A 23,341-nucleotide genomic window follows, 5' to 3' on the forward strand; every position below is an offset into this window, starting at 1 on the left:
TTGCGATTACAGAAGTCAGCAAATGATAACGCCTGGGGAGTAGGAGTGATACTGAGGGCTGCAGGGCCTGGGTTAGCCTCTACATCACCAGAGGAACAGAGGAGGACTAGAATAAGGATACGGCTAAAGGCTTTAAGAACTGGTCTTCTAGTGCGTTGGGTACATAGAATAAAGGGGGCAGATTTCTGGGCGTTGTAGAAAAGATTCAGGGCATTATGTACAGACAAGGATATGGAAGGATATGAGTACAGTGGAGGTAAACCTAAGCGTTGGGTAACAATGAAAGAGATAGCATCACTGGAGGCACCAATTGAGTCGGTCTCCGCGTGTATGGGGGGTGGGACAAAGGAGCTATCTAAGGCAGGTTTAGCTGGGCTGGGGGATCTACAGTGAAATAGTACTATTAGAAATAACCGAAACAACAATAAGCTAACCATGTTGACAAGGGAGAGAGGCATAAAGCAATCACAGGTGTAATTTGAGAGAGCTAAGACAACAGCTGGTAATGACGACACAGTTTGGGCTGAGGCTAAACATAAACAGGATGCAGTACCGTAAAAAGGAACAGTCCAGCAGACATCAGCTGTATATCTGAGTTATCATAAGGTCCGGTGAACAGCAATAGGATAGTTCGGAGGCTGCTAAAGCACTAGCGAGTAAGAGGCCACGGCTAGCGTGTGCTAGCGGGCTGGGGCTAGCAGATGGAATCTTCGTGGTCGACGTCGTAACCACATCAGACGATTTCGTCGGCAGACCAGTCGTGTAGGATCGGCGGGGCTCCGTGTCAACACTAGGTGGTCCCGTCCGGTTGACAGAGAGGTAGATAGCCGGGAGATGGTTACTACATGATTTTGGTTACTACATGATTCTATTCTACTGTTACACTACAGTTAATCTATTCTACTATTGAAAAACAAATGATAGTCCCACTAAGCCCAAACCAGATGGGATGGCGTATCGCTGCAGAATGCTGTGGTAGCCATGCTGGTTAAGTGTGCCTTGAATTCTAAATAAATCACAGACAGTGTCACCAGCAAACCACCCCCACACCATAACACCTCCTCCTCCATGCTTTACGGTGGGAACCACACATGCAGAGATCATCCGTTCACCCACACCACGTCTCACAAAGACGGCGGTTGGAACCAAAAATCTCCAATTTGGACCAGATCAAACAACACATTTCCACCGGTCTAATGTCCATTGCTCGTGTTTCTTGGCCCAAGCAGGTCACTTCTTATTATTGGTGTCCTTAAGTAGTGGTTTCTTTTGCAGCAATTCCACCATGAAGGCCTGATTCACACAGTCCCCTCTGAACAGTTGATGTTGAGATGTGTCTGTGACTTGAACTCTGTGAAGCATTTATTTGGGCAGCAGTTAATTCTAATTAACTTAACCTCTGCAGCAGAGGTAACTCTGGGTCTTCCATTCCTGTGGCGGTCCTCATGAGAGCCAGTTTCATCATAGCGCTTGATGGTTTTTGTGACTGAACTTGAGACTTTCAAAGTTCTTGAAATGTTCCGTATTGACTGACCTTCATGTCTTAAAGAAATGATGGACTGTCGTTTCTCTTTGTTTATTTGAGCTGTTCTTGCCATAACATGGACTTGGTCTTTTACCAAATAGGGCTATCTTCTGTATACCCCCCCGACCTTGTCACAACACAACTGATTGGCACGAACGCATTAAGAACGAAAGAAATGTCAAAAATTTACTTTTAAGAACACACCTGTTAATTGAAATGCATTCCAGGAAATGCCGAGAGTGTGCGAGGCTGTCAAGGCAAAGGGTGGCTACTTTGAAGAATCTCAAATATAAAATATATTTTGATTTGGTTAACACTTTTTTGGTTACTACATGATTCCATATGTGTTATTTCATAGTTTTTATGTTTTCACTATTATTCTACAATGTAGAAAATAGTAAAAATTAAGAAAAACCCTTGAATGAGTAGGTGTGTCCAAACTTTTGACTGGTACTGTACAGTCGTGGTCAAAAGTTTTGAGAATGACACAAATACTAATTTTCACAGTCTGCTTTCTCAGTTTTGATAATGGCAATTTGCATATACTCCAGAATGTCACGAAGAGTGATCAGATGAATTGCAATTAATTGCAAAGTCCCTCTTTGCCATGAAAATGAACTTAATCCCAAAAAAACATTTCCACTGCATTTCAGCCCTTCCACAAAAGGACCAGCTGACATCATGTCAGTGATTATTTCGTTAACACAGGTGCTAGTGTTGACGAGGACAAGGCTGGAGATCACTCTGTCATGCTGATTGAGTTAGAATAACAGACTGGAAGCTTTAAAAGGAGGGTGGTGCTTGAAATCATTGTTCTTCCTCTGTTAACCATGATTACCTGCAAGGAAACACGTGCCGTCATCATTGCTTTGCACAAAAAGGGCTTCACAGGCAAGGATATTGCTGCTAGTAAGATTGCACCTAAATCAACAATTTTCGGATCATCAAGAACTTCAAGGAGAGCGGTTCAATTGTTGTGAAGAAGGCGTCAGGGCGCCCAAGAAAGACTTGGTGCCGGTACCCCCATTGACTCGGTGCCGGTACCCCCATTGACTCGGTGCCGGTACCCCCATTGACCCGGTACCGGTACCCCCATTGACCCGGTACCATTGACCCGGTACCGGTACCCCCATTGAACCGGTACCATTGACCCGGTACCATTGACCCGGTACCGGTACCCCCATTGACCCGGTACCATTGACCCGGTACCGGTACCCCCATTGACTCGGTACCGGTACCCCCATTGACCCGGTACCATTGACCTGGTGTATGTAGCCTCCTTATTATTTTATTTTTGCTCTTTTATTTTTTACTTTAGTTCATTTAGTTAATATTTTCTTAACTCTTTTTTTTTTTTAACTGCGTTGTTGGTTAAGGGCTTGTAATGTCTACACCTGTTGTATTCGGCGCATGTGACAAATAACATTTGATTTGATTTGAATTGGCTTCCATATGTTAGTTTAATATACACTGAAAATAAATATAAACGCAACATGTAAAGTGTTGGTCCCATATTTCATGAGCTGAAATAAAAGATCCCAGAAATCTTCCATACGCACAAAAAGCTTATTTCTCTCAAATGTTGTGCACAAATTTGTTTACATCCCTGTTAGTGAGCATTTCTCCTTTGCCAAGATAATCCCATCCACCTGACAGGTGTGGCATATCAAGAAGCTGATTAAACAGCATGATCATTACACAGGTGCACCTTGTGCAGGGGACAATAAAAGGCCACTCTAAAATGTGCAGTTTTGTCACACAACACAATGCGATGGACAATGAACACAATTGCATTTTATCGATGGCAATTTGAGTGCACAGAGATAGCGTGACGAGATCCTGAGGCCCATTGTCGTGCCATTCATCCGCCGGCATCACCTCATGTTTCAGCATGATAATGCACGGCCCCATGTAGCAAGGATCTGTACACAATTCCTGGAAGCAGAAAATGTCCCAGTTCTTCCATGGCCTGCATACTCACCAGACATGTCAGTCATTGAGCATGTTTGGGATGCTCTGGATCGATGTGTACGACATGTTCCAGTTCCCACCAATATCCAGCAACTTTGCACAGCCTTTGAAGCAGAGTGGGACAACATTCCACAGGCCACAATCAACAGCCTGATCAACTCTATGCGAAGATGTGTTGCACTGCATGAGGTAAATGGCGGTCACACCAGATACTGACTGGTTTTCTGATCCTTGCCACTACCTTTTTTTTAAGGTATCTGTGACCATCAGATGCGTATCTGTATTCCCAGTCATGTGAAATTCATAGATTATGGAGTAATGCATTTGTTTCAATTTACTGATTTCCTTATATGAACTGTAACTCAGTAAAATCTTTGAAATTGTTGCATGTTGCGTTTATATTTTTGTTCAGTATTGATGTGCAGGATACAGAAATGTGTCCATTGGTTTTTTAGCAGGCCCTGAGCACGTCCATGTAAATTGTGTTATTGACTAAACATTTCCCTCCAGAGGTATAATGAAGAATTGCAGGCAGCTGATTCATTACGAAACGCCCATCTTGCGTCATTAGTATGCGACAGAACGAGGTGAAAGGTATCCCAACGTCTGTCTACATTTAGCGCTATCTGGGATCCCTGGGACGTCCCTACCCTAAATCCTAACCCTAACCTAAACCCGAATTCTAACCAGAATCTTTACCTAACCTTAACCATTACCTTAACCATTACGTTAACCCTTACCTTAACCATTACCTTAACCATTTAAAACGTCAAATTCCATGTGTGACGTCACTGCTGGGACGTCCCATGGATCCCAGATAGCTACGACTATCTTCCAACCTGCTTTTAACCCATTTTCGGAAGCAGCAGAAGTCGGGGAGAGGTGAACATTTGTCAGGACAATGAATATTAACAGACTTATAGCGTTATCCAAATCTGTTAAATGTGGAAAGACTTTACTAACATCTAACGTAAGAGATGTGGCGAAAGAAGTCACCGTAACTCACCGAGCCTTCAGAACTCATGCTAGGAATCTTGCCTACGCCAAGGACCTGTTCCTCGGCAAAATGAACAAAGTAAGCTGCTAGCTAGATATTTATGTATTATGCTTTTTTAATTCTAGATAATGAATACAATGTTGATTAGCAATACTGGCTAAGAAATATGTGATTACTTGCTCAGTTGTTGTCAGTCAGTGCCACCCATAACTATCTTTTCCATTGTTATTGTCAGCTGTCACCTCTAGCCAGAGGCAAGCCATTTTTAGCTTTGGACAATGAGAAAATCCTAAAAGCCATTAGCTAGTTTGTCATAATAATGGATAAATTAACTAAGTATCTGATTCTTTCTGTGTGTCTGTCTCTCCAGGCCGAGTGCTTCCCCTATCCAGAGATTGGAAAAGAAGAGCTGGAGGAGATCAACTCGTTTGTTGCTCCGGTTGAGAAGTTCTTCACTGAGGAGGGTGAGACTGAGAGGAGAGACTGCTGTCCTTAGACAAGACTCAGATTCCAAGTGTGCTTCTATTCTAAGAGCCCTTCGTACGAGTGAAGTGTTTAGAGAGACTGTTGTCTTTCAGTGCTATTCTAAGAGCCCTTGTCCAGTCAAAGCGTCTGCTAAATGGCATATTATTATTTTATTCTGAGAGACATTCTAAGAGACCTTGCGTTTCATGGATACAGTTGAAGTCGGAAGTTTACATGCACTTAGGTTGGAGTCATTAAAATTCGTTTTTCAACCACTCCACACATTTATTTTTAACAAACTATAGTTTTGGCAAGTCGGTTAGGACATCTACTTTGTGCATGACACAAGTAATTTTTCCAACAATTGTTTACAGACAGATTATTTCACTTAGAATTCACTGTATCACAATTCCAGTGGGTCAGAAGTTTACATATGGTCGTGGTCAAAAGTTTTGAGAATGGCACCAATACTAATTTTCACAGTCTGCTTTCTCAGTTTTGATGATGGCAATTTGCATATACTCCAGAATGTCATGAAGAGTGATCAGATGAATTTGCCATCATCAAAACTGAGTGAGAAATTTTGCCAAAATGAACTTAATCCCCAAAAAACATTTCCACTGCATTTCAGCCCTGCCCTGATTATTTCGTTAACACAGTTGAGAGTGTTGACGAGGACAAGGCTGGAGATCACTCTGTCATGCTGATTTGAGTTAGAATAACAGACTGGAAGCTTTAAAAGGAGGGTGGTGCTTGAAATCTTTGTTCTTCCTCTGTTAACCATGGTTACCTGCAAGGAAATGCATGCTGTCCTCATTGCTTTGCACAAAAAGGGCTTCACAGGCAAGGATATTGCTGCTAGTAAGATTGCACCTAAATCAACCATTTTATTGGATCATCAAGAACTTCAAGGAGAGAGGTTCAATTGTTGTGAAGAAGGCGTCAGGGCGCCCAACAAAGTCCAGCAAGCGCCAAGACCGTCTCCTAAAGTTGATTCAGCTGCGGGATCGGGGCACCACTAGTGCAGAGCTTGCTCAGGAATGGCAGCAGGCAGGTGTGAGTGCTTCTGCACGCACAGTGAGGCGAAGACTTTTGGAGGATGGCCTGGTGTCAAGAAGGGCAGCAAAGAAGCCACTTCTCTCCAGGAAAAACATCAGGGACAGACTGATATTCTGCAAAAGGTACAGGGATTGGACTGCTGAGGACTGGGGTAAAGTCATTTTCTCTGATGAATCCCCTTTCCGATTGTTTGGGGCATCTGGAAAACACCTTGTCTGGAGAAGACAAGGTGAGCGCTACCATCAGTCCTGTGTCATGCCAACAGTAAAGCATCCTGAGACCATTCATGTGTGGGGTTGCTTCTCAGCCAAGGGAGTGGGCTCACTCACAATTTTGCCTAAGAACACAGCCATGAATAAAGAATGGTACCAACACATCCTCCGAGAGCAACTTCTCCCAACCATCCAAGAACAGTTTGGTGACCAATGCCTTTTCCAGCATGATGGAGCACCTTGCCATAAGGTAAAAGTGATAACTAAGTGGCTCGGGGAACAAAACATCAACATTTTGGGTCCATGGCCAGGAAACTCCCCAGACCTTAATCCCATTGAGAACTTGTGGTCGATCCTCAAGAGGCGGGTGGACAAACAATAACCCACAAATTCTGACAAACTCCAAGCATTGATTATGCAAGAATGGGCTGCCATCAGTCAGGATGTGGCCCAGAAGTTAATTGACAGCATGCCAGGGCGGATTGCAGAGGTCTTGAAAAAGAAGGGTCAACACTGCAAATATTGACTCTTTGCATAAACTTAATGTAATTGTCAATAAAAGCCATTGACACTTATGGAATGCTTGTAATTATACTTCAGTATACCATAGTAACATCTGACAAAAATATCTCATAACACTGAAGCAGCGAACTTTGTGAAGACCAATACTTGTGTCATTCTCAAAACTTTTGACCACGACTGTACACTAAGTTGACTGTGCCTTTTTTAAACAGCTTGGAAAATTCCAAAAAATGATGTCATGGCTTTAGAAGCTTCTGATAGGCTAATTGACATCATTTGAGTCAATTTGGAGGTGTACCTGTGGATGTATTTCAAGGCCTACCTTCAAACTCAGTGCCTCTTTGCTTGACATCATGGGAAAATCTTTAGAAATCAGCCAAGACCTCAGAAAAAGAATAGTAGACCTTAAAATGGCTTAAGGACAACAAAGTCAAGGTATTGGAGTGGCCATCACAAAGCCCTGACCTCAATCCTATAGAAAATCTGTGGGCAGAACTGAAAAAGTGTGTGCGAGCAAGGAGGCCTACAAACCTGACTCAGTTACACCAGCTCTGTTAGGAGGAATAGGCCAAAATTCACCCAACTTATTGTGGGAAGCTTGTGGAAGGCTACCTGAAACGTTTGACCCAAGTTAAACAATTTAAAGGCAATGCTACCAAATACTAATTGAGTGTATGTAAACTTCTGACCCACTGGGAATGTGATGAAATAAATAAAAGCTGAAATAAATCATTCTCTCTACTATTATTCTGACATTTCACATTCTTAAAATAAAGTGGTGATCCTAACTGACCTAAGACAGGGAATTTTTACTAGGATTAAATGTCAGGAATTGTGAAAAACTGTGTTTAAATGTATTTGGCTAAGGTGTATGTAAACTTCCGACTTCATCTGTAAGTATTGTTGTATTCTGAGACCTGTCCTTGTGTTTCAGTGGACTCCAAGCGTATCGACCATGAGGCTAAGATTCCTCCAGAGACTCTGAACGGACTGAAGGAGCTGGGACTGTTCGGTATCCAGGTGCCTGAGGAGTATGGTGAGGTCACAGCCTGTACACACATTAGACCTATCATTGGTAAGGTCTTCATAGTGTATCAGAGACCGTCTTGTTACTTCTGGAAAAACATTGTAACATAACATCCTGTCTCTTCCTAGGTGGCCTGGGTCTGTCCAACACCATGTACGCCCGACTAGGAGAGATCATCTCTCTGGATGGATCCATAGCAGTTACACTGGCTGCCCACCAAGCCATCGGACTCAAGGTAAAGAGTCCTGCACCGATGGATGTGTTGTATAATGTTACTGCTGTTTGTGAACCTGTGATGTCTTGCCGTGTGTTAGGGGATCCTGATAGCTGGTAGTGAGGAGCAGAAGGCTAAATATCTTCCCAAGCTGGCTTCAGGAGAACATGTAGCAGCCTTCTGTCTCACTGAGCCTGGCAGGTATGTACCTACTGCAACACAGCCTTCTGTCTCACTGAGCCTGGCAGGTATGTACCTACTGCAACACAGCCTTCTGTCTCACTGAGCCTGGCAGGTATGTACCTACTGCAACACAGATTTATGTCTCACTGAGCCTGGCAGGTATTTACCTACTGCAACACAGCCTTCTGTCTCACTGAGCCTGGCAGGTATGTACCTACTGCAACACAGCCTTCTGTCTCACTGAGCCTGGCAGGTATTTACCTACTGCAACACAGCCTTCTGTCTCACTGAGCCTGGCAGGTATTTACCTACTGCAACACCGCCTTCTGTCTCACTGAGCCTGGCAGGTATTTACCTACTGCAACACAGCCTTCTGTCTCACTGAGCCTGGCAGGTATGTACCTACTGCAACACAGCCTTCTGTCTCACTGAGCCTGGCAGGTATTTACCTACTGCAACACAGCCTTCTGTCTCACTGAGCCTGGCAGGTATTTACCTACTGCAACACAGCCTTCTGTCTCACTGAGCCTGGCAGGTATGTACCTACTGCAACACAGCCTTCTGTCTCACTGAGCCTGGCAGGTATTTACCTACTGCAACACAGCCTTCTGTCTCACTGAGCCTGGCAGGTATTTACCTACTGCAACACCGCCTTCTGTCTCACTGAGCCTGGCAGGTATTTACCTACTGCAACACAGCCTTCTGTCTCACTGAGCCTGGCAGGTATGTACCTACTGCAACACAGCCTTCTGTCTCACTGAGCCTGGCAGGTATTTACCTACTGCAACACAGCCTTCTGTCTCACTGAGCCTGGCAGGTATTTACCTACTGCAACACAGCCTTCTGTCTCACTGAGCCTGGCAGGTATTTACCTACTGCAACACAGCCTTCTGTCTCACTGAGCCTGGCAGGTATTTACCTACTGCAACACAGCCTTCTGTCTCACTGAGCCTGGCAGGTATTTACCTACTGCAACACAGCCTTCTGTCTCACTGAGCCTGGCAGGTATTTACCTACTGCAACACCGCCTTCTGTCTCACTGAGCCTGGCAGGTATTTACCTACTGCAACACAGCCTTCTGTCTCACTGAGCCTGGCAGGTATTTACCTACTGCAACACAGCCTTCTGTCTCACTGAGCCTGGCAGGTATTTACCTACTGCAACACAGCCTTCTGTCTCACTGAGCCTGGCAGGTATTTACCTACTGCAACACCGCCTTCTGTCTCACTGAGCCTGGCAGGTATTTACCTACTGCAACACAGCCTTCTGCCTCACTGAGCCTGGCAGGTATGTACCTACTGCAACACAGCCTTCTGTCTCACTGAGCCTGGCAGGTATTTACCTACTGCAACACAGCCTTCTGTCTCACTGAGCCTGGCAGGTATTTACCTACTGCAACACAGCCTTCTGTCTCACTGAGCCTGGCAGGTACCTACCTACTGCAACACAGCCTTCTGTCTCACTGAGCCTGGCAGGTATTTACCTACTGCAACACAGCCTTCTGTCTCACTGAGCCTGGCAGGTATTTACCTACTGCAACACAGCCTGCTGAAATCTTACCATGCTGAACCAACTCTGGATGACACCATTCTGCTTTTCGACCAGTCACATATCATCTGGATCTGCATGCCGTAAAGCTGGTTTTTAGCTGCTGTAAAGCTTTCCAGCTCTTGTAATACCAGCAAATGACAGAACTGTGGTTGTGTATTTTAAAATCTTGGTTTTGTCATGTTCTCTGAATCTGACAGTGTTTCACGTGGATCTTGTGTGTTTCAGTGGGAGTGATGCTGCGTCCATTCAGACCAAAGCCACCCTATCAGAGGACAGGAAAACATACCTGCTCAACGGGTCAAAGGTGAGACACATTATCCTTCTACCTGTGTTTTGCCTGTCAGTCATGTTAGCTAACTGCTGTTAGTGCTACGATGATTAGATGGAAAGGACAGTTGTGTGTCTGAAAGTCAGTAACTAAGTAGTGTTTCTGTATCTTCTGCCAGATCTGGATCTCCAACGGGGGGTTTGCAGACCTGATGACGGTGTTTGCTCGTACTGAGGTGGTGGGGGAGGATGGAGTGAAGAAAGATAAGATCAGTGCCTTCATCGTAGAGCGAGCCTTTGGAGGGATCACCAGCGGGAAGCCAGAAGACAAACTAGGCATTAGGGGGTCTAACAGTAAGAACACATCTATACCTACTGTTGCTGTTGGAATTAACTACAGTACTTCTGTTGATGCTAGCCTAGTGGAATTAACTACAGTACTTCTGTTGATGCTAGCCTAGCCTAGTGGAATTAACTACAGTACTTCTGTTGATGCTAGCCTAGCCTAGTGGAATTAACTACAGTACTTCTGTTGATGCTAGCTTAGCCTAGTGGAATTAACTACAGTACTTCTGTTGATGTTAGCTTAGCCTAGTGGAATTAACTACAGTACTTCTGTTGATGTTAGCTTAGCCTAGTGGAATTAACTACAGTACTTCTGTTGATGCTAGCCTAGCCTAGTGGAATTAACTACAGTACTTCTGTTGATGTTAGCCTAGCCTAGTGGAATTAACTACAGTACTTCTGTTGATGCTAGCCTAGTGGAATTAACTACAGTACTTCTGTTGATGTTAGCTTAGCCTAGTGGAATTAACTACAGTACTTCTGTTGATGTTAGCTTAGCCTAGTGGAATTAACTACAGTACTTCTGTTGATGCTAGCCTAGTGGAATTAACTACAGTACTTCTGTTGATGTTAGCTTAGCCTAGTGGAATTAACTACAGTACTTCTGTTGATGTTAGCTTAGCCTAGTGGAATTAACTACAGTACTTCTGTTGATGTTAGCTTAGCCTAGTGGAATTAACTACAGTACTTCTGTTGATGCTAGCCTAGTGGAATTAACTACAGTACTTCTGTTGATGTTAGCTTAGCCTAGTGGAATTAACTACAGTACTTCTGTTGATGTTAGCCTAGCCTAGTGGAATTAACTACAGTACTTCTGTTGATGTTAGCTTAGCCTAGTGGAATTAACTACAGTACTTCTGTTGATGTTAGCCTAGTGGAATTAACTACAGTACTTCTGTTGATGTTAGCTTAGCCTAGTGGAATTAACTACAGTACTTCTGTTGATGCTAGCCTAGTGGAATTAACTACAGTACTTCTGTTGATGCTAGCCTAGCCTAGTGGAATTAACTACAGTACTTCTGTTGATGCTAGCTTAGCCTAGTGGAATTAACTACAGTACTTCTGTTGATGTTAGCTTAGCCTAGTGGAATTAACTACAGTACTTCTGTTGATGCTAGCCTAGCCTAGTGGAATTAACTACAGTACTTCTGTTGATGTTAGCCTAGCCTAGTGGAATTAACTACAGTACTTCTGTTGATGCTAGCCTAGTGGCGATAACTACAGTACTTCTGTTGATGTTAGCTTAGCCTAGTGGAATTAACTACAGTACTTCTGTTGATGTTAGCTTAGCCTAGTGGAATTAACTACAGTACTTCTGTTGATGCTAGCCTAGTGGAATTAACTACAGTACTTCTGTTGATGTTAGCTTAGCCTAGTGGAATTAACTACAGTACTTCTGTTGATGTTAGCTTAGCCTAGTGGAATTAACTACAGTACTTCTGTTGATGTTAGCTTAGCCTAGTGGAATTAACTACAGTACTTCTGTTGATGCTAGCATAGTGGAATTAACTACAGTACTTCTGTTGATGTTAGCTTAGCCTAGTGGAATTAACTACAGTACTTCTGTTGATGTTAGCTTAGCCTAGTGGAATTAACTACAGTACTTCTGTTGATGTTAGCTTAGCCTAGTGGAATTAACTACAGTACTTCTGTTGATGTTAGCCTAGTGGAATTAACTACAGTACTTCTGTTGATGTTAGCTTAGCCTAGTGGAATTAACTACAGTACTTCTGTTGATGCTAGCTTAGCCTAGTGGAATTAACTACAGTACTTCTGTTGATGTTAGCCTAGCCTAGTGGAATTAACTACAGTACTTCTGTTGATGTTAGCCTAGCCTAGTGGCGTTAACTACAGTACTTCTGTTGATGTTAGCTTAGCCTAGTGGAATTAACTACAGTACTTCTGTTGATGCTAGCCTAGTGGAATTAACTACAGTACTTCTGTTGATGTTAGCTTAGCCTAGTGGAATTAACTACAGTACTTCTGTTGATGTTAGCTTAGCCTAGTGGAATTAACTACAGTACTTCTGTTGATGTTAGCTTAGCCTAGTGGAATTAACTACAGTACTTCTGTTGATGCTAGCTTAGCCTAGTGGAATTAACTACAGTACTTCTGTTGATGCTAGCTTAGCCTAGTGGAATTAACTACAGTACTTCTGTTGATGTTAGCCTAGCCTAGTGGAATTAACTACAGTACTTCTGTTGATGTTAGCTTAGCCTAGTGGAATTAACTACAGTACTTCTGTTGATGTTAGCTTAGCCTAGTGGAATTAACTACAGTACTTCTGTTGATGTTAGCCTAGTGGAATTAACTACAGTACTTCTGTTGATGTTAGCTTAGCCTAGTGGAATTAACTACAGTACTTCTGTTGATGTTAGCTTAGCCTAGTGGAATTAACTACAGTACTTCTGTTGATGTTAGCTTAGCCTAGTGGAATTAACTACAGTACTTCTGTTGATGTTAGCTTAGCCTATTGGAATTAACTACAGTACTTCTGTTGATGCTAGCTTAGCCTAGTGGAATTAACTACAGTACTTCTGTTGATGCTAGCTTAGCCTAGTGGAATTAACTACAGTACTTCTGTTGATGTTAGCCTAGCCTAGTGGAATTAACTACAGTACTTCTGTTGATGTTAGCCTAGCCTAGTGGAATTAACTACAGTACTTCTGTTGATGCTAGCCTAGTGGAATTAACTACAGTACTTCTGTTGATGTTAGCTTAGCCTAGTGGAATTAACTACAGTACTTCTGTTGATGTTAGCTTAGCCTAGTGGAATTAACTACAGTACTTCTGTTGATGCTAGCCTAGTGGAATTAACTACAGTACTTCTGTTGATGTTAGCTTAGCCTAGTGGAATTAACTACAGTACTTCTGTTGATGTTAGCTTAGCCTAGTGGAATTAACTACAGTACTTCTGTTGATGTTAGCTTAGCCTAGTGGAATTAACTACAGTACTTATGTTGATGCTAGCTTAGCCTAGTGGAATTAACTACAGTACTTCTGTTGATGTTAGCCTAGCCTAGTGGAATTAACTACAGTACTTCTGTTGATGTTAGCTTAGCCTAGTGGAATTAACTACAGTACTTATGTTGATGTTAGCTTAGCCTAGTGGAATTAACTACAGTACTTCTGTTGATGTTAGCTTAGCCTAGTGGAATTAACTACAGTACTTCTGTTGATGTTAGCTTAGCCTAGTGGAATTAACTACAGTACTTCTGTTGATGTTAGCCTAGCCTAGTGGAATTAACTACAGTACTTCTGTTGATGCTAGCCTAGTGGAATTAACTACAGTACTTCTGTTGATGTTAGCTTAGCCTAGTGGAATTAACTACAGTACTTCTGTTGATGCTAGCCTAGTGGAATTAACTACAGTACTTCTGTTGATGTTAGCCTAGCCTAGTGGAATTAACTACAGTACTTCTGTTGATGCTAGCCTAGTGGAATTAACTACAGTACTTCTGTTGATGTTAGCTTAGCCTAGTGGAATTAACTACAGTACTTCTGTTGATGTTAGCTTAGCCTAGTGGAATTAACTACAGTACTTCTGTTGATGTTAGCTTAGCCTAGTGGAATTAACTACAGTACTTCTGTTGATGCTAGCCTAGTTGAATTAACTACAGTACTTCTGTTGATGTTAGCTTAGCCTAGTGGAATTAACTACAGTACTTCTGTTGATGCTAGCCTAGTGGAATTAACTACAGTACTTCTGTTGATGTTAGCTTAGCCTAGTGGAATTAACTACAGTACTTCTGTTGATGTTAGCTTAGCCTAGTGGAATTAACTACAGTACTTCTGTTGATGTTAGCTTAGCCTAGTGGAATTAACTACAGTACTTCTGTTGATGTTAGCTTAGCCTAGTGGAATTAACTACAGTACTTATGTTGATGCTAGCTTAGCCTAGTGGAATTAACTACAGTACTTCTGTTGATGTTAGCCTAGCCTAGTGGCGTTAACTACAGTACTTCTGTTGATGTTAGCTTAGCCTAGTGGAATTAACTACAGTACTTCTGTTAATATTAGCTTAGCCTAGTGGAATTAACTACAGTACTTCTGTTGATGTTAGCCTAGCCTAGTGGAATTAACTACAGTACTTCTGTTGATGCTAGCTTAGCCTAGTGGAATTAACTACAGTACTTCTGTTGATGTTAGCCTAGCCTAGTGGAATTAACTACAGTACTTCTGTTGATGTTAGCTTAGCCTAGTGGAATTAACTACAGTACTTCTGTTGATGTTAGCTTAGCCTAGTGGAATTAACTACAGTACTTCTGTTGATGTTAGCTTAGCCTAGTGGAATTAACTACAGTACTTCTGTTGATGTTAGCCTAGCCTAGTGGAATTAACTACAGTACTTCTGTTGATGCTAGCCTAGTGGAATTAACTACAGTACTTCTGTTGTTAGCTTAGCCTAGTGGAATTAACTACAGTACTTCTGTTGATGCTAGCCTAGTGGAATTAACTACAGTACTTCTGTTGATGTTAGCCTAGCCTAGTGGAATTAACTACAGTACTTCTGTTGATGCTAGCTTAGCCTAGTGGAATTAACTACAGTACTTCTGTTGATGTTAGCTTAGCCTAGTGGAATTAACTACAGTACTTCTGTTGATGTTAGCTTAGCCTAGTGGAATTAACTACAGTATTTCTGTTGATATTAGCTTAGCCTAGTGGAATTAACTACAGTACTTCTGTTGATGTTAGCGTAGCCTAGTGGCGTTAACTACAGTACTTATGTTGATGCTAGCCTAGTGGAATTAACTACAGTACTTCTGTTGATGCTAGCTTAGCCTAGTGGAATTAACTACAGTACTTCTGTTGATGTTAGCTTAGCCTAGTGGAATTAACTACAGTACTTCTGTTGATGCTAGCCTAGTGGAATTAACTACAGTACTTCTGTTGATGTTAGCCTAGCCTAGTGGAATTAACTACAGTACTTCTGTTGATGCTAGCCTAGTGGAATTAACTACAGTACTTCTGTTGATGTTAGCTTAGCCTAGTGGAATTAACTACAGTACTTCTGTTGATGTTAGCTTAGCCTAGTGGAATTAACTACAGTACTTCTGTTGATGTTAGCTTAGCCTAGTGGAATTAACTACAGTACTTCTGTTGATGCTAGCCTAGTTGAATTAACTACAGTACTTCTGTTGATGTTAGCTTAGCCTAGTGGAATTAACTACAGTACTTCTGTTGATGCTAGCCTAGTGGAATTAACTACAGTACTTCTGTTGATGTTAGCTTAGCCTAGTGGAATTAACTACAGTACTTCTGTTGATGTTAGCTTAGCCTAGTGGAATTAACTACAGTACTTCTGTTGATGTTAGCTTAGCCTAGTGGAATTAACTACAGTACTTCTGTTGATGTTAGCTTAGCCTAGTGGAATTAACTACAGTACTTATGTTGATGCTAGCTTAGCCTAGTGGAATTAACTACAGTACTTCTGTTGATGTTAGCCTAGCCTAGTGGAGTTAACTACAGTACTTCTGTTGATGTTAGCTTAGCCTAGTGGAATTAACTACAGTACTTCTGTTAATATTAGCTTAGCCTAGTGGAATTAACTACAGTACTTCTGTTGATGTTAGCCTAGCCTAGTGGAATTAACTACAGTACTTCTGTTGATGCTAGCTTAGCCTAGTGGAATTAACTACAGTACTTCTGTTGATGTTAGCCTAGCCTAGTGGAATTAACTACAGTACTTCTGTTGATGTTAGCCTAGCCTAGTGGAATTAACTACAGTACTTCTGTTGATGCTAGCCTAGTGGAATTAACTACAGTACTTCTGTTGTTAGCTTAGCCTAGTGGAATTAACTACAGTACTTCTGTTGATGTTAGCTTAGCCTAGTGGAATTAACTACAGTATTTCTGTTGATATTAGCTTAGCCTAGTGGAATTAACTACAGTACTTCTGTTGATGTTAGCGTAGCCTAGTGGCGTTAACTACAGTACTTATGTTGATGCTAGCCTAGTGGAATTAACTACAGTACTTCTGTTGATGCTAGCTTAGCCTAGTGGAATTAACTACAGTACTTCTGTTGATGTTAGCTTAGCCTAGTGGAATTAACTACAGTACTTCTGTTGATGCTAGCCTAGTGGAATTAACTACAGTACTTCTGTTGATGTTAGCCTAGCCTAGTGGAATTAACTACAGTACTTCTGTTGATGCTAGCCTAGTGGAATTAACTACAGTACTTCTGTTGATGTTAGCTTAGCCTAGTGGAATTAACTACAGTACTTCTGTTGATGTTAGCTTAGCCTAGTGGAATTAACTACAGTACTTCTGTTGATGTTAGCTTAGCCTAGTGGAATTAACTACAGTACTTCTGTTGATGCTAGCCTAGTTGAATTAACTACAGTACTTCTGTTGATGTTAGCTTAGCCTAGTGGAATTAACTACAGTACTTCTGTTGATGCTAGCCTAGTGGAATTAACTACAGTACTTCTGTTGATGTTAGCTTAGCCTAGTGGAATTAACTACAGTACTTCTGTTGATGTTAGCTTAGCCTAGTGGAATTAACTACAGTACTTCTGTTGATGTTAGCTTAGCCTAGTGGAATTAACTACAGTACTTCTGTTGATGTTAGCTTAGCCTAGTGGAATTAACTACAGTACTTATGTTGATGCTAGCTTAGCCTAGTGGAATTAACTACAGTACTTCTGTTGATGTTAGCCTAGCCTAGTGGCGTTAACTACAGTACTTCTGTTGATGTTAGCTTAGCCTAGTGGAATTAACTACAGTACTTCTGTTAATATTAGCTTAGCCTAGTGGAATTAACTACAGTACTTCTGTTGATGTTAGCCTAGCCTAGTGGAATTAACTACAGTACTTCTGTTGATGCTAGCTTAGCCTAGTGGAATTAACTACAGTACTTCTGTTGATGTTAGCCTAGCCTAGTGGAATTAACTACAGTACTTCTGTTGATGTTAGCTTAGCCTAGTGGAATTAACTACAGTACTTCTGTTGATGTTAGCTTAGCCTAGTGGAATTAACTACAGTACTTCTGTTGATGTTAGCTTAGCCTAGTGGAATTAACTACAGTACTTCTGTTGATGTTAGCCTAGCCTAGTGGAATTAACTACAGTACTTCTGTTGATGCTAGCCTAGTGGAATTAACTACAGTACTTCTGTTGTTAGCTTAGCCTAGTGGAATTAACTACAGTACTTCTGTTGATGCTAGCCTAGTGGAATTAACTACAGTACTTCTGTTGATGTTAGCCTAGCCTAGTGGAATTAACTACAGTACTTCTGTTGATGCTAGCCTAGTGGAATTAACTACAGTACTTCTGTTGATGTTAGCTTAGCCTAGTGGAATTAACTACAGTACTTCTGTTGATGCTAGCCTAGTGGCGTTAACTACAGTACTTCTGTTGATGTTAGCTTAGCCTAGTGGAATTAACTACAGTAATTATGTTGATGTTAGCTTAGCCTAGTGGAATTAACTACAGTACTTCTGTTGATGTTAGCTTAGCCTAGTGGAATTAACTACAGTACTTCTGTTGATGTTAGCTTAGCCTAGTGGAATTAACTACAGTACTTCTGTTGATGTTAGTTTAGCCTAGTGGAATTAACTACAGTACTTCTGTTGATGCTAGCCTAGCCTAGTGGAATTAACTACAGTACTTCTGTTGATGTTAGCCTAGCCTAGTGGAATTAACTACAGTACTTCTGTTAATGCTAGCCTAGTGGAATTAACTACAGTACTTCTGTTGATGTTAGCTTAGCCTAGTGGAATTAACTACAGTACTTCTGTTGATGTTAGCTTAGCCTAGTGGAATTAACTACAGTACTTCTGTTGATGCTAGCCTAGGGGCGTTAACTACAGTACTTCTGTTGATGTTAGCTTAGCCTAGTGGAATTAACTACAGTAATTCTGTTTATGTTAGCTTAGCCTAGTGGAATTAACTACAGTACTTCTGTTGATGTTAGCTTAGCCTAGTGGAATTAACTACAGTACTTCTGTTGATGTTAGCTTAGCCTAGTGGAATTAACTACAGTATTTCTGTTGATATTAGCTTAGCCTAGTGGAATTAACTACAGTACTTCTGTTGATGTTAGCGTAGCCTAGTGGCGTTAACTACAGTACTTATGTTGATGCTAGCCTAGTGGAATTAACTACAGTACTTATGTTGATGCTAGCTTAGCCTAGTGGAATTAACTACAGTACTTCTGTTGATGTTAGCTTAGCCTAGTGGAATTAACTACAGTACTTCTGTTGATGTTAGCTTAGCCTAGTGGAATTAACTACAGTATTTCTGTTGATGTTAGCTTAGCCTAGTGGAATTAACTACAGTACTTCTGTTGATGTTAGCGTAGCCTAGTGGCGTTAACTACAGTACTTATGTTGATGCTAGCCTAGTGGAATTAACTACAGTACTTCTGTTGATGCTAGCTTAGCCTAGTGGAATTAACTACAGTACTTCTGTTGATGTTAGCTTAGCCTAGTGGAATTAACTACAGTACTTCTGTTGATGCTAGCCTAGTGGAATTAACTACAGTACTTCTGTTGATGTTAGCTTAGCCTAGTGGAATTAACTACAGTACTTCTGTTGATGTTAGCTTAGCCTAGTGGAATTAACTACAGTACTTCTGTTGATGTTAGCCTAGTGGAATTAACTACAGTACTTCTGTTGATGTTAGCTTAGCCTAGTGGAATTAACTACAGTACTTCTGTTGATGTTAGCCTAGTGGAATTAACTACAGTACTTCTGTTGATGTTAGCTTAGCCTAGTGGAATTAACTACAGTACTTCTGTTGATGTTAGCCTAGTGGAATTAACTACAGTACTTCTGTTGATGCTAGCTTAGCCTAGTGGCGTTAACTACAGTACTTCTGTTGATGCTAGCCTAGTGGAATTAACTACAGTACTTCTGTTGATTTTAGCTTAGCCTAGTGGAATTAACTACAGTACTTCTGTTGATGCTAGCCTAATGGAATTAACTACAGTACTTCTGTTGATGCTAGCCTAGTGGCGTTAACTACAGTACTTCTGTTGATGTTAGCTTAGCCTAGTGGCGTTAACTACAGTACTTCTGTTGATTTTAGCTTAGCCTAGTGGAATTAACTACAGTACTTCTGTTGATGCTAGCCTAATGGAATTAACTACAGTACTTCTGTTGATGCTAGCCTAGTGGCGTTAACTACAGTACTTCTGTTGATGTTAGCTTAGCCTAGTGGCGTTAACTACAGTACTTCTGTTGATGTTAGCTTAGCCTAGTGGAATTAACTACAGTACTTCTGTTGATGCTAGCTTAGCCTAGTGGAATTAACTACAGTACTTCTGTTGATGTTAGCTTAGCCTAGTGGAATTAACTACAGTACTTCTGTTGATGTTAGCTTAGCCTAGTGGAATTAACTACAGTACTTCTGTTGATGTTAGCCTAGCCTAGTGGAATTAACTACAGTACTTCTGTTGATGCTAGCCTAGTGGAATTAACTACACTACTTCTGTTAATGTTAGCCTAGCCTTGTGGCGTTAACTACAGTACTTCTGTTGATGTTAGCTTAGCCTAGTGGAATTAACTACAGTACTTCTGTTGATGTTAGCCTAGCCTAGTGGAATTAACTACAGTACTTCTGTTAATGTTAGCCTAGCCTTGTGGCGTTAACTACAGTACTTCTGTTGATGCTAGCCTAGTGGAATTAACTACAGTACTTCTGTTGATGTTAGCTTAGCCTAGTGGAATTAACTACAGTACTTCTGTTGATGTTAGCTTAGCCTAGTGGAATTAACTACAGTACTTCTGTTGATGTTAGCCTAGTGGAATTAACTACAGTACTTCTGTTGATGTTAGCTTAGCCTAGTGGAATTAACTACAGTACTTCTGTTGATGTTAGCCTAGTGGAATTAACTACAGTACTTCTGTTGATGTTAGCCTAGTGGAATTAACTACAGTACTTCTGTTGATGTTAGCTTAGCCTAGTGGAATTAACTACAGTACTTCTGTTGATGTTAGCTTAGCCTAGTGGAATTAACTACAGTACTTCTGTTGATGTTAGCCTAGTGGAATTAACTACAGTACTTCTGTTGATGCTAGCTTAGCCTAGTGGCGTTAACTACAGTACTTCTGTTGATGTTAGCCTAGTGGAATTAACTACAGTACTTCTGTTGATGTTAGCTTAGCCTAGTGGAATTAACTACAGTACTTCTGTTGATGTTAGCCTAGTGGAATTAACTACAGTACTTCTGTTGATGTTAGCTTAGCCTAGTGGAATTAACTACAGTACTTCTGTTGATGTTAGCCTAGTGGAATTAACTACAGTACTTCTGTTGATGCTAGCCTAGTGGAATTAACTACAGTACTTCTGTTGATGTTAGCTTAGCCTAGTGGAATTAACTACAGTACTTCTGTTGATGTTAGCTTAGCCTAGTGGAATTAACTACAGTACTTCTGTTGATGTTAGCCTAGTGGAATTAACTACAGTACTTCTGTTGATGCTAGCTTAGCCTAGTGGCGTTAACTACAGTACTTCTGTTGATGTTAACACAATTTTTTCCAACAGTTTACTAAGGGTTGGTAACAGGCTGATTGGTCGGCTGTTTGAGCCAGTAAAGGGGGCTTTACTATTCTTAGGTAGGGGAATGACTTTTGCTTCCCTCCAGGCCTGAGGGCACACACTTTCTAGTAGGCTTAAATTGAAGATATGGCAAATAGGAGTGGCAATATCGTCCGCTATTATCCTCAGTAGTTTTCCATCCAAGTTGTCAGATCCTTTTTGCTTGTCATTGTTGATTGACAACAATACTTGTTTCACCTCTTCCACACTAACTTTACAGACTTCAAAATTACAATGCTTGTCTTTCATAATCTGGTCAGTTATACTTGGATATGTGGTGTCAGTGTTTGTTGCTGGCATGTCATGCATACGTTTGCTAATATTGCCAATGAAAAAAAATCATTAAAGTAGTTATTAATTATTAATTAATTAATATTAATATGCCATTTAGCAGACGCTTTTATCCAAAGCGACTTACAGTCATGCGTGCATACATTTTTTTTGTGTATGGATAGTTGGCAAGATATAGCTACAGAGGCCAATAATACCTGTTCTCCTTTGTGTGAACTCATTCACTCCTCTTCTTTAAGGATTTAAAAGCATTGTAACAAGAACTGTAGCTGTCAGGTAGCCAAGGGAAATCCACTGTTCTGAACTGTAGCTGTCAGGTAGCCAAGGGAAATCCACTGTTCTGAACTGTAGCTGTCAGGTAGCCAAGGGAAATCCACTGTTCTGAACTGTAGCTGTCAGGTAGCCAAGGGAAATCCACTGTTCTGAACTGTAGCTGTCAGGTAGCCAAGGGAAATCCACTGTTCTGAACTGTAGCTGTCAGGTAGCCAAGGGAAATCCACTGTTCTGAACTGTAGCTGTCAGGTAGCCAAGGGAAATCCACTGTTCTGAACTGTAGCTGTCAGGTAGCCAAGGGAAATCCACTGTTCTGAACTGTAGCTGTCAGTGGTAGCCAAGGGAAATCCACTGTTCTGAACTGTAGCTGTCAGGTAGCCAAGGAAATCCACTGTTCTGAACTGTAGCTGTCAGGTAGCCAAGGGAAATCCACTGTTCTGAACTGTAGCTGTCAGGTAGCCAAGGGAAATCCACTGTTCTGAACTGTAGCTGTCAGGTAGCCAAGGGAAATCCACTGTTCTGAACTGTAGCTGTCAGGTAGCCAAGGGAAATCCACTGTTCTGAACTGTAGCTGTCAGGTAGCCAAGGGAAATCCACTGTTCTGAACTGTAGCTGTCAGGTAGCCAAGGGAAATCCACTGTTCTGAACTGTAGCTGTCAGGTAGCCAAGGGTAATCCACTGTTCTGAACTGTAGCTGTCAGGTAGCCAAGGGAAATCCACTGTTCTGAACTGTAGCTGTCAGGTAGCCAAGGAAATCCACTGTTCTGAACTGTAGCTGTCAGGTAGCCAAGGGAAATCCACTGTTCTGAACTGTAGCTGTCAGGTAGCCAAGGGAAATCCACTGTTCTGAACTGTAGCTGTCAGGTAGCCAAGGGAAATCCACTGTTCTGAACTGTAGCTGTCAGGTAGCCAAGGGAAATCCACTGTTCTGAACTGTAGCTGTCAGGTAGCCAAGGGAAATCCACTGTTCTGAACTGTAGCTGTCAGGTAGCCAAGGGAAATCCACTGTTCTGAACTGTAGCTGTCAGGTAGCCAAGGGAAATCCACTGTTCTGAACTGTAGCTGTCAGGTAGCCAAGGGGAAATCCACTGTTCTGAACTGTAGCTGTCAGGTAGCCAAGGGAAATCCACTGTTCTGAACTGTAGCTGTCAGGTAGCCAAGGGAAATCCACTGTTCTGAACTGTAGCTGTCAGGTAGCCAATGGTAATCCACTGTTCTGAACTGTAGCTGTCAGGTAGCCAAGGGAAATCCACTGTTCTGAACTGTAGCTGTCAGGTAGCCAAGGGAAATCCACTGTTCTGAACTGTAGCTGTCAGGTAGCCAAGGGAAATCCACTGTTCTGAACTGTAGCTGTCAGGTAGCCAAGGGTAATCCACTGTTCTGAACTGTAGCTGTCAGGTAGCCAAGGGAAATCCACTGTTCTGAACTGTAGCTGTCAGGTAGCCAAGGGAAATCCACTGTTCTGAACTGTAGCTGTCAGGTAGCCAAGGGAAATCCACTGTTCTGAACTGTAGCTGTCAGGTAGCCAAGGGAAATCCACTGTTCTGAACTGTAGCTGTCAGGTAGCCAAGGGAAATCCACTGTTCTGAACTGTAGCTGTCAGGTAGCCAAGGGTAATCCACTGTTCTGAACTGTAGCTGTCAGGTAGCCAAGGGAAATCCACTGTTCTGAACTGTAGCTGTCAGGTAGCCAAGGGAAATCCACTGTTCTGAACTGTAGCTGTCAGGTAGCCAAGGGAAATCCACTGTTCTGTAACTGATGTGTCTCTGTCCCCCAGCATGTGAAGTGTCGTTCGACAACTGTCCAGTCCCTGTGGAGAATGTAATAGGAGAAGTAGGAGGAGGCTTCAAGGTGATGTCACTTCCCTTTTCCCTCTGTTGCATGCTAGTGATGTGC

At 41.8% G+C, this 23,341-nt stretch overlaps 1 protein-coding gene across 2 annotated transcripts in view; it reads left to right on the forward strand.

Moving 5' to 3' along the window:
- The first annotated feature begins 4,327 nt into the window (after positions 1 to 4,327).
- acad9 (acyl-CoA dehydrogenase family, member 9) overlaps positions 4,328 to 23,341 on the forward strand; it is a 71,552-nt gene continuing 52,538 nt past the window's right edge. For both annotated transcript variants that reach the window (XM_041870470.2, XM_041870471.2), the window contains exons 1-8: positions 4,328 to 4,571; positions 4,864 to 4,957; positions 7,686 to 7,787; positions 7,907 to 8,013; positions 8,093 to 8,193; positions 9,952 to 10,030; positions 10,173 to 10,347; positions 23,223 to 23,296. In XM_041870470.2, the coding sequence (XP_041726404.1) occupies positions 4,398 to 4,571; positions 4,864 to 4,957; positions 7,686 to 7,787; positions 7,907 to 8,013; positions 8,093 to 8,193; positions 9,952 to 10,030; positions 10,173 to 10,347; positions 23,223 to 23,296 (906 nt within the window). In that variant the 5' untranslated portion in view covers positions 4,328 to 4,397. The remainder of the gene's footprint in view (positions 4,572 to 4,863; positions 4,958 to 7,685; positions 7,788 to 7,906; positions 8,014 to 8,092; positions 8,194 to 9,951; positions 10,031 to 10,172; positions 10,348 to 23,222; positions 23,297 to 23,341) is intronic.

Source organism: Coregonus clupeaformis, unplaced genomic scaffold (assembly GCF_020615455.1).
Source record: "Coregonus clupeaformis isolate EN_2021a unplaced genomic scaffold, ASM2061545v1 scaf0373, whole genome shotgun sequence".
Taxonomy (NCBI): Eukaryota; Metazoa; Chordata; class Actinopteri; order Salmoniformes; family Salmonidae; genus Coregonus; species Coregonus clupeaformis.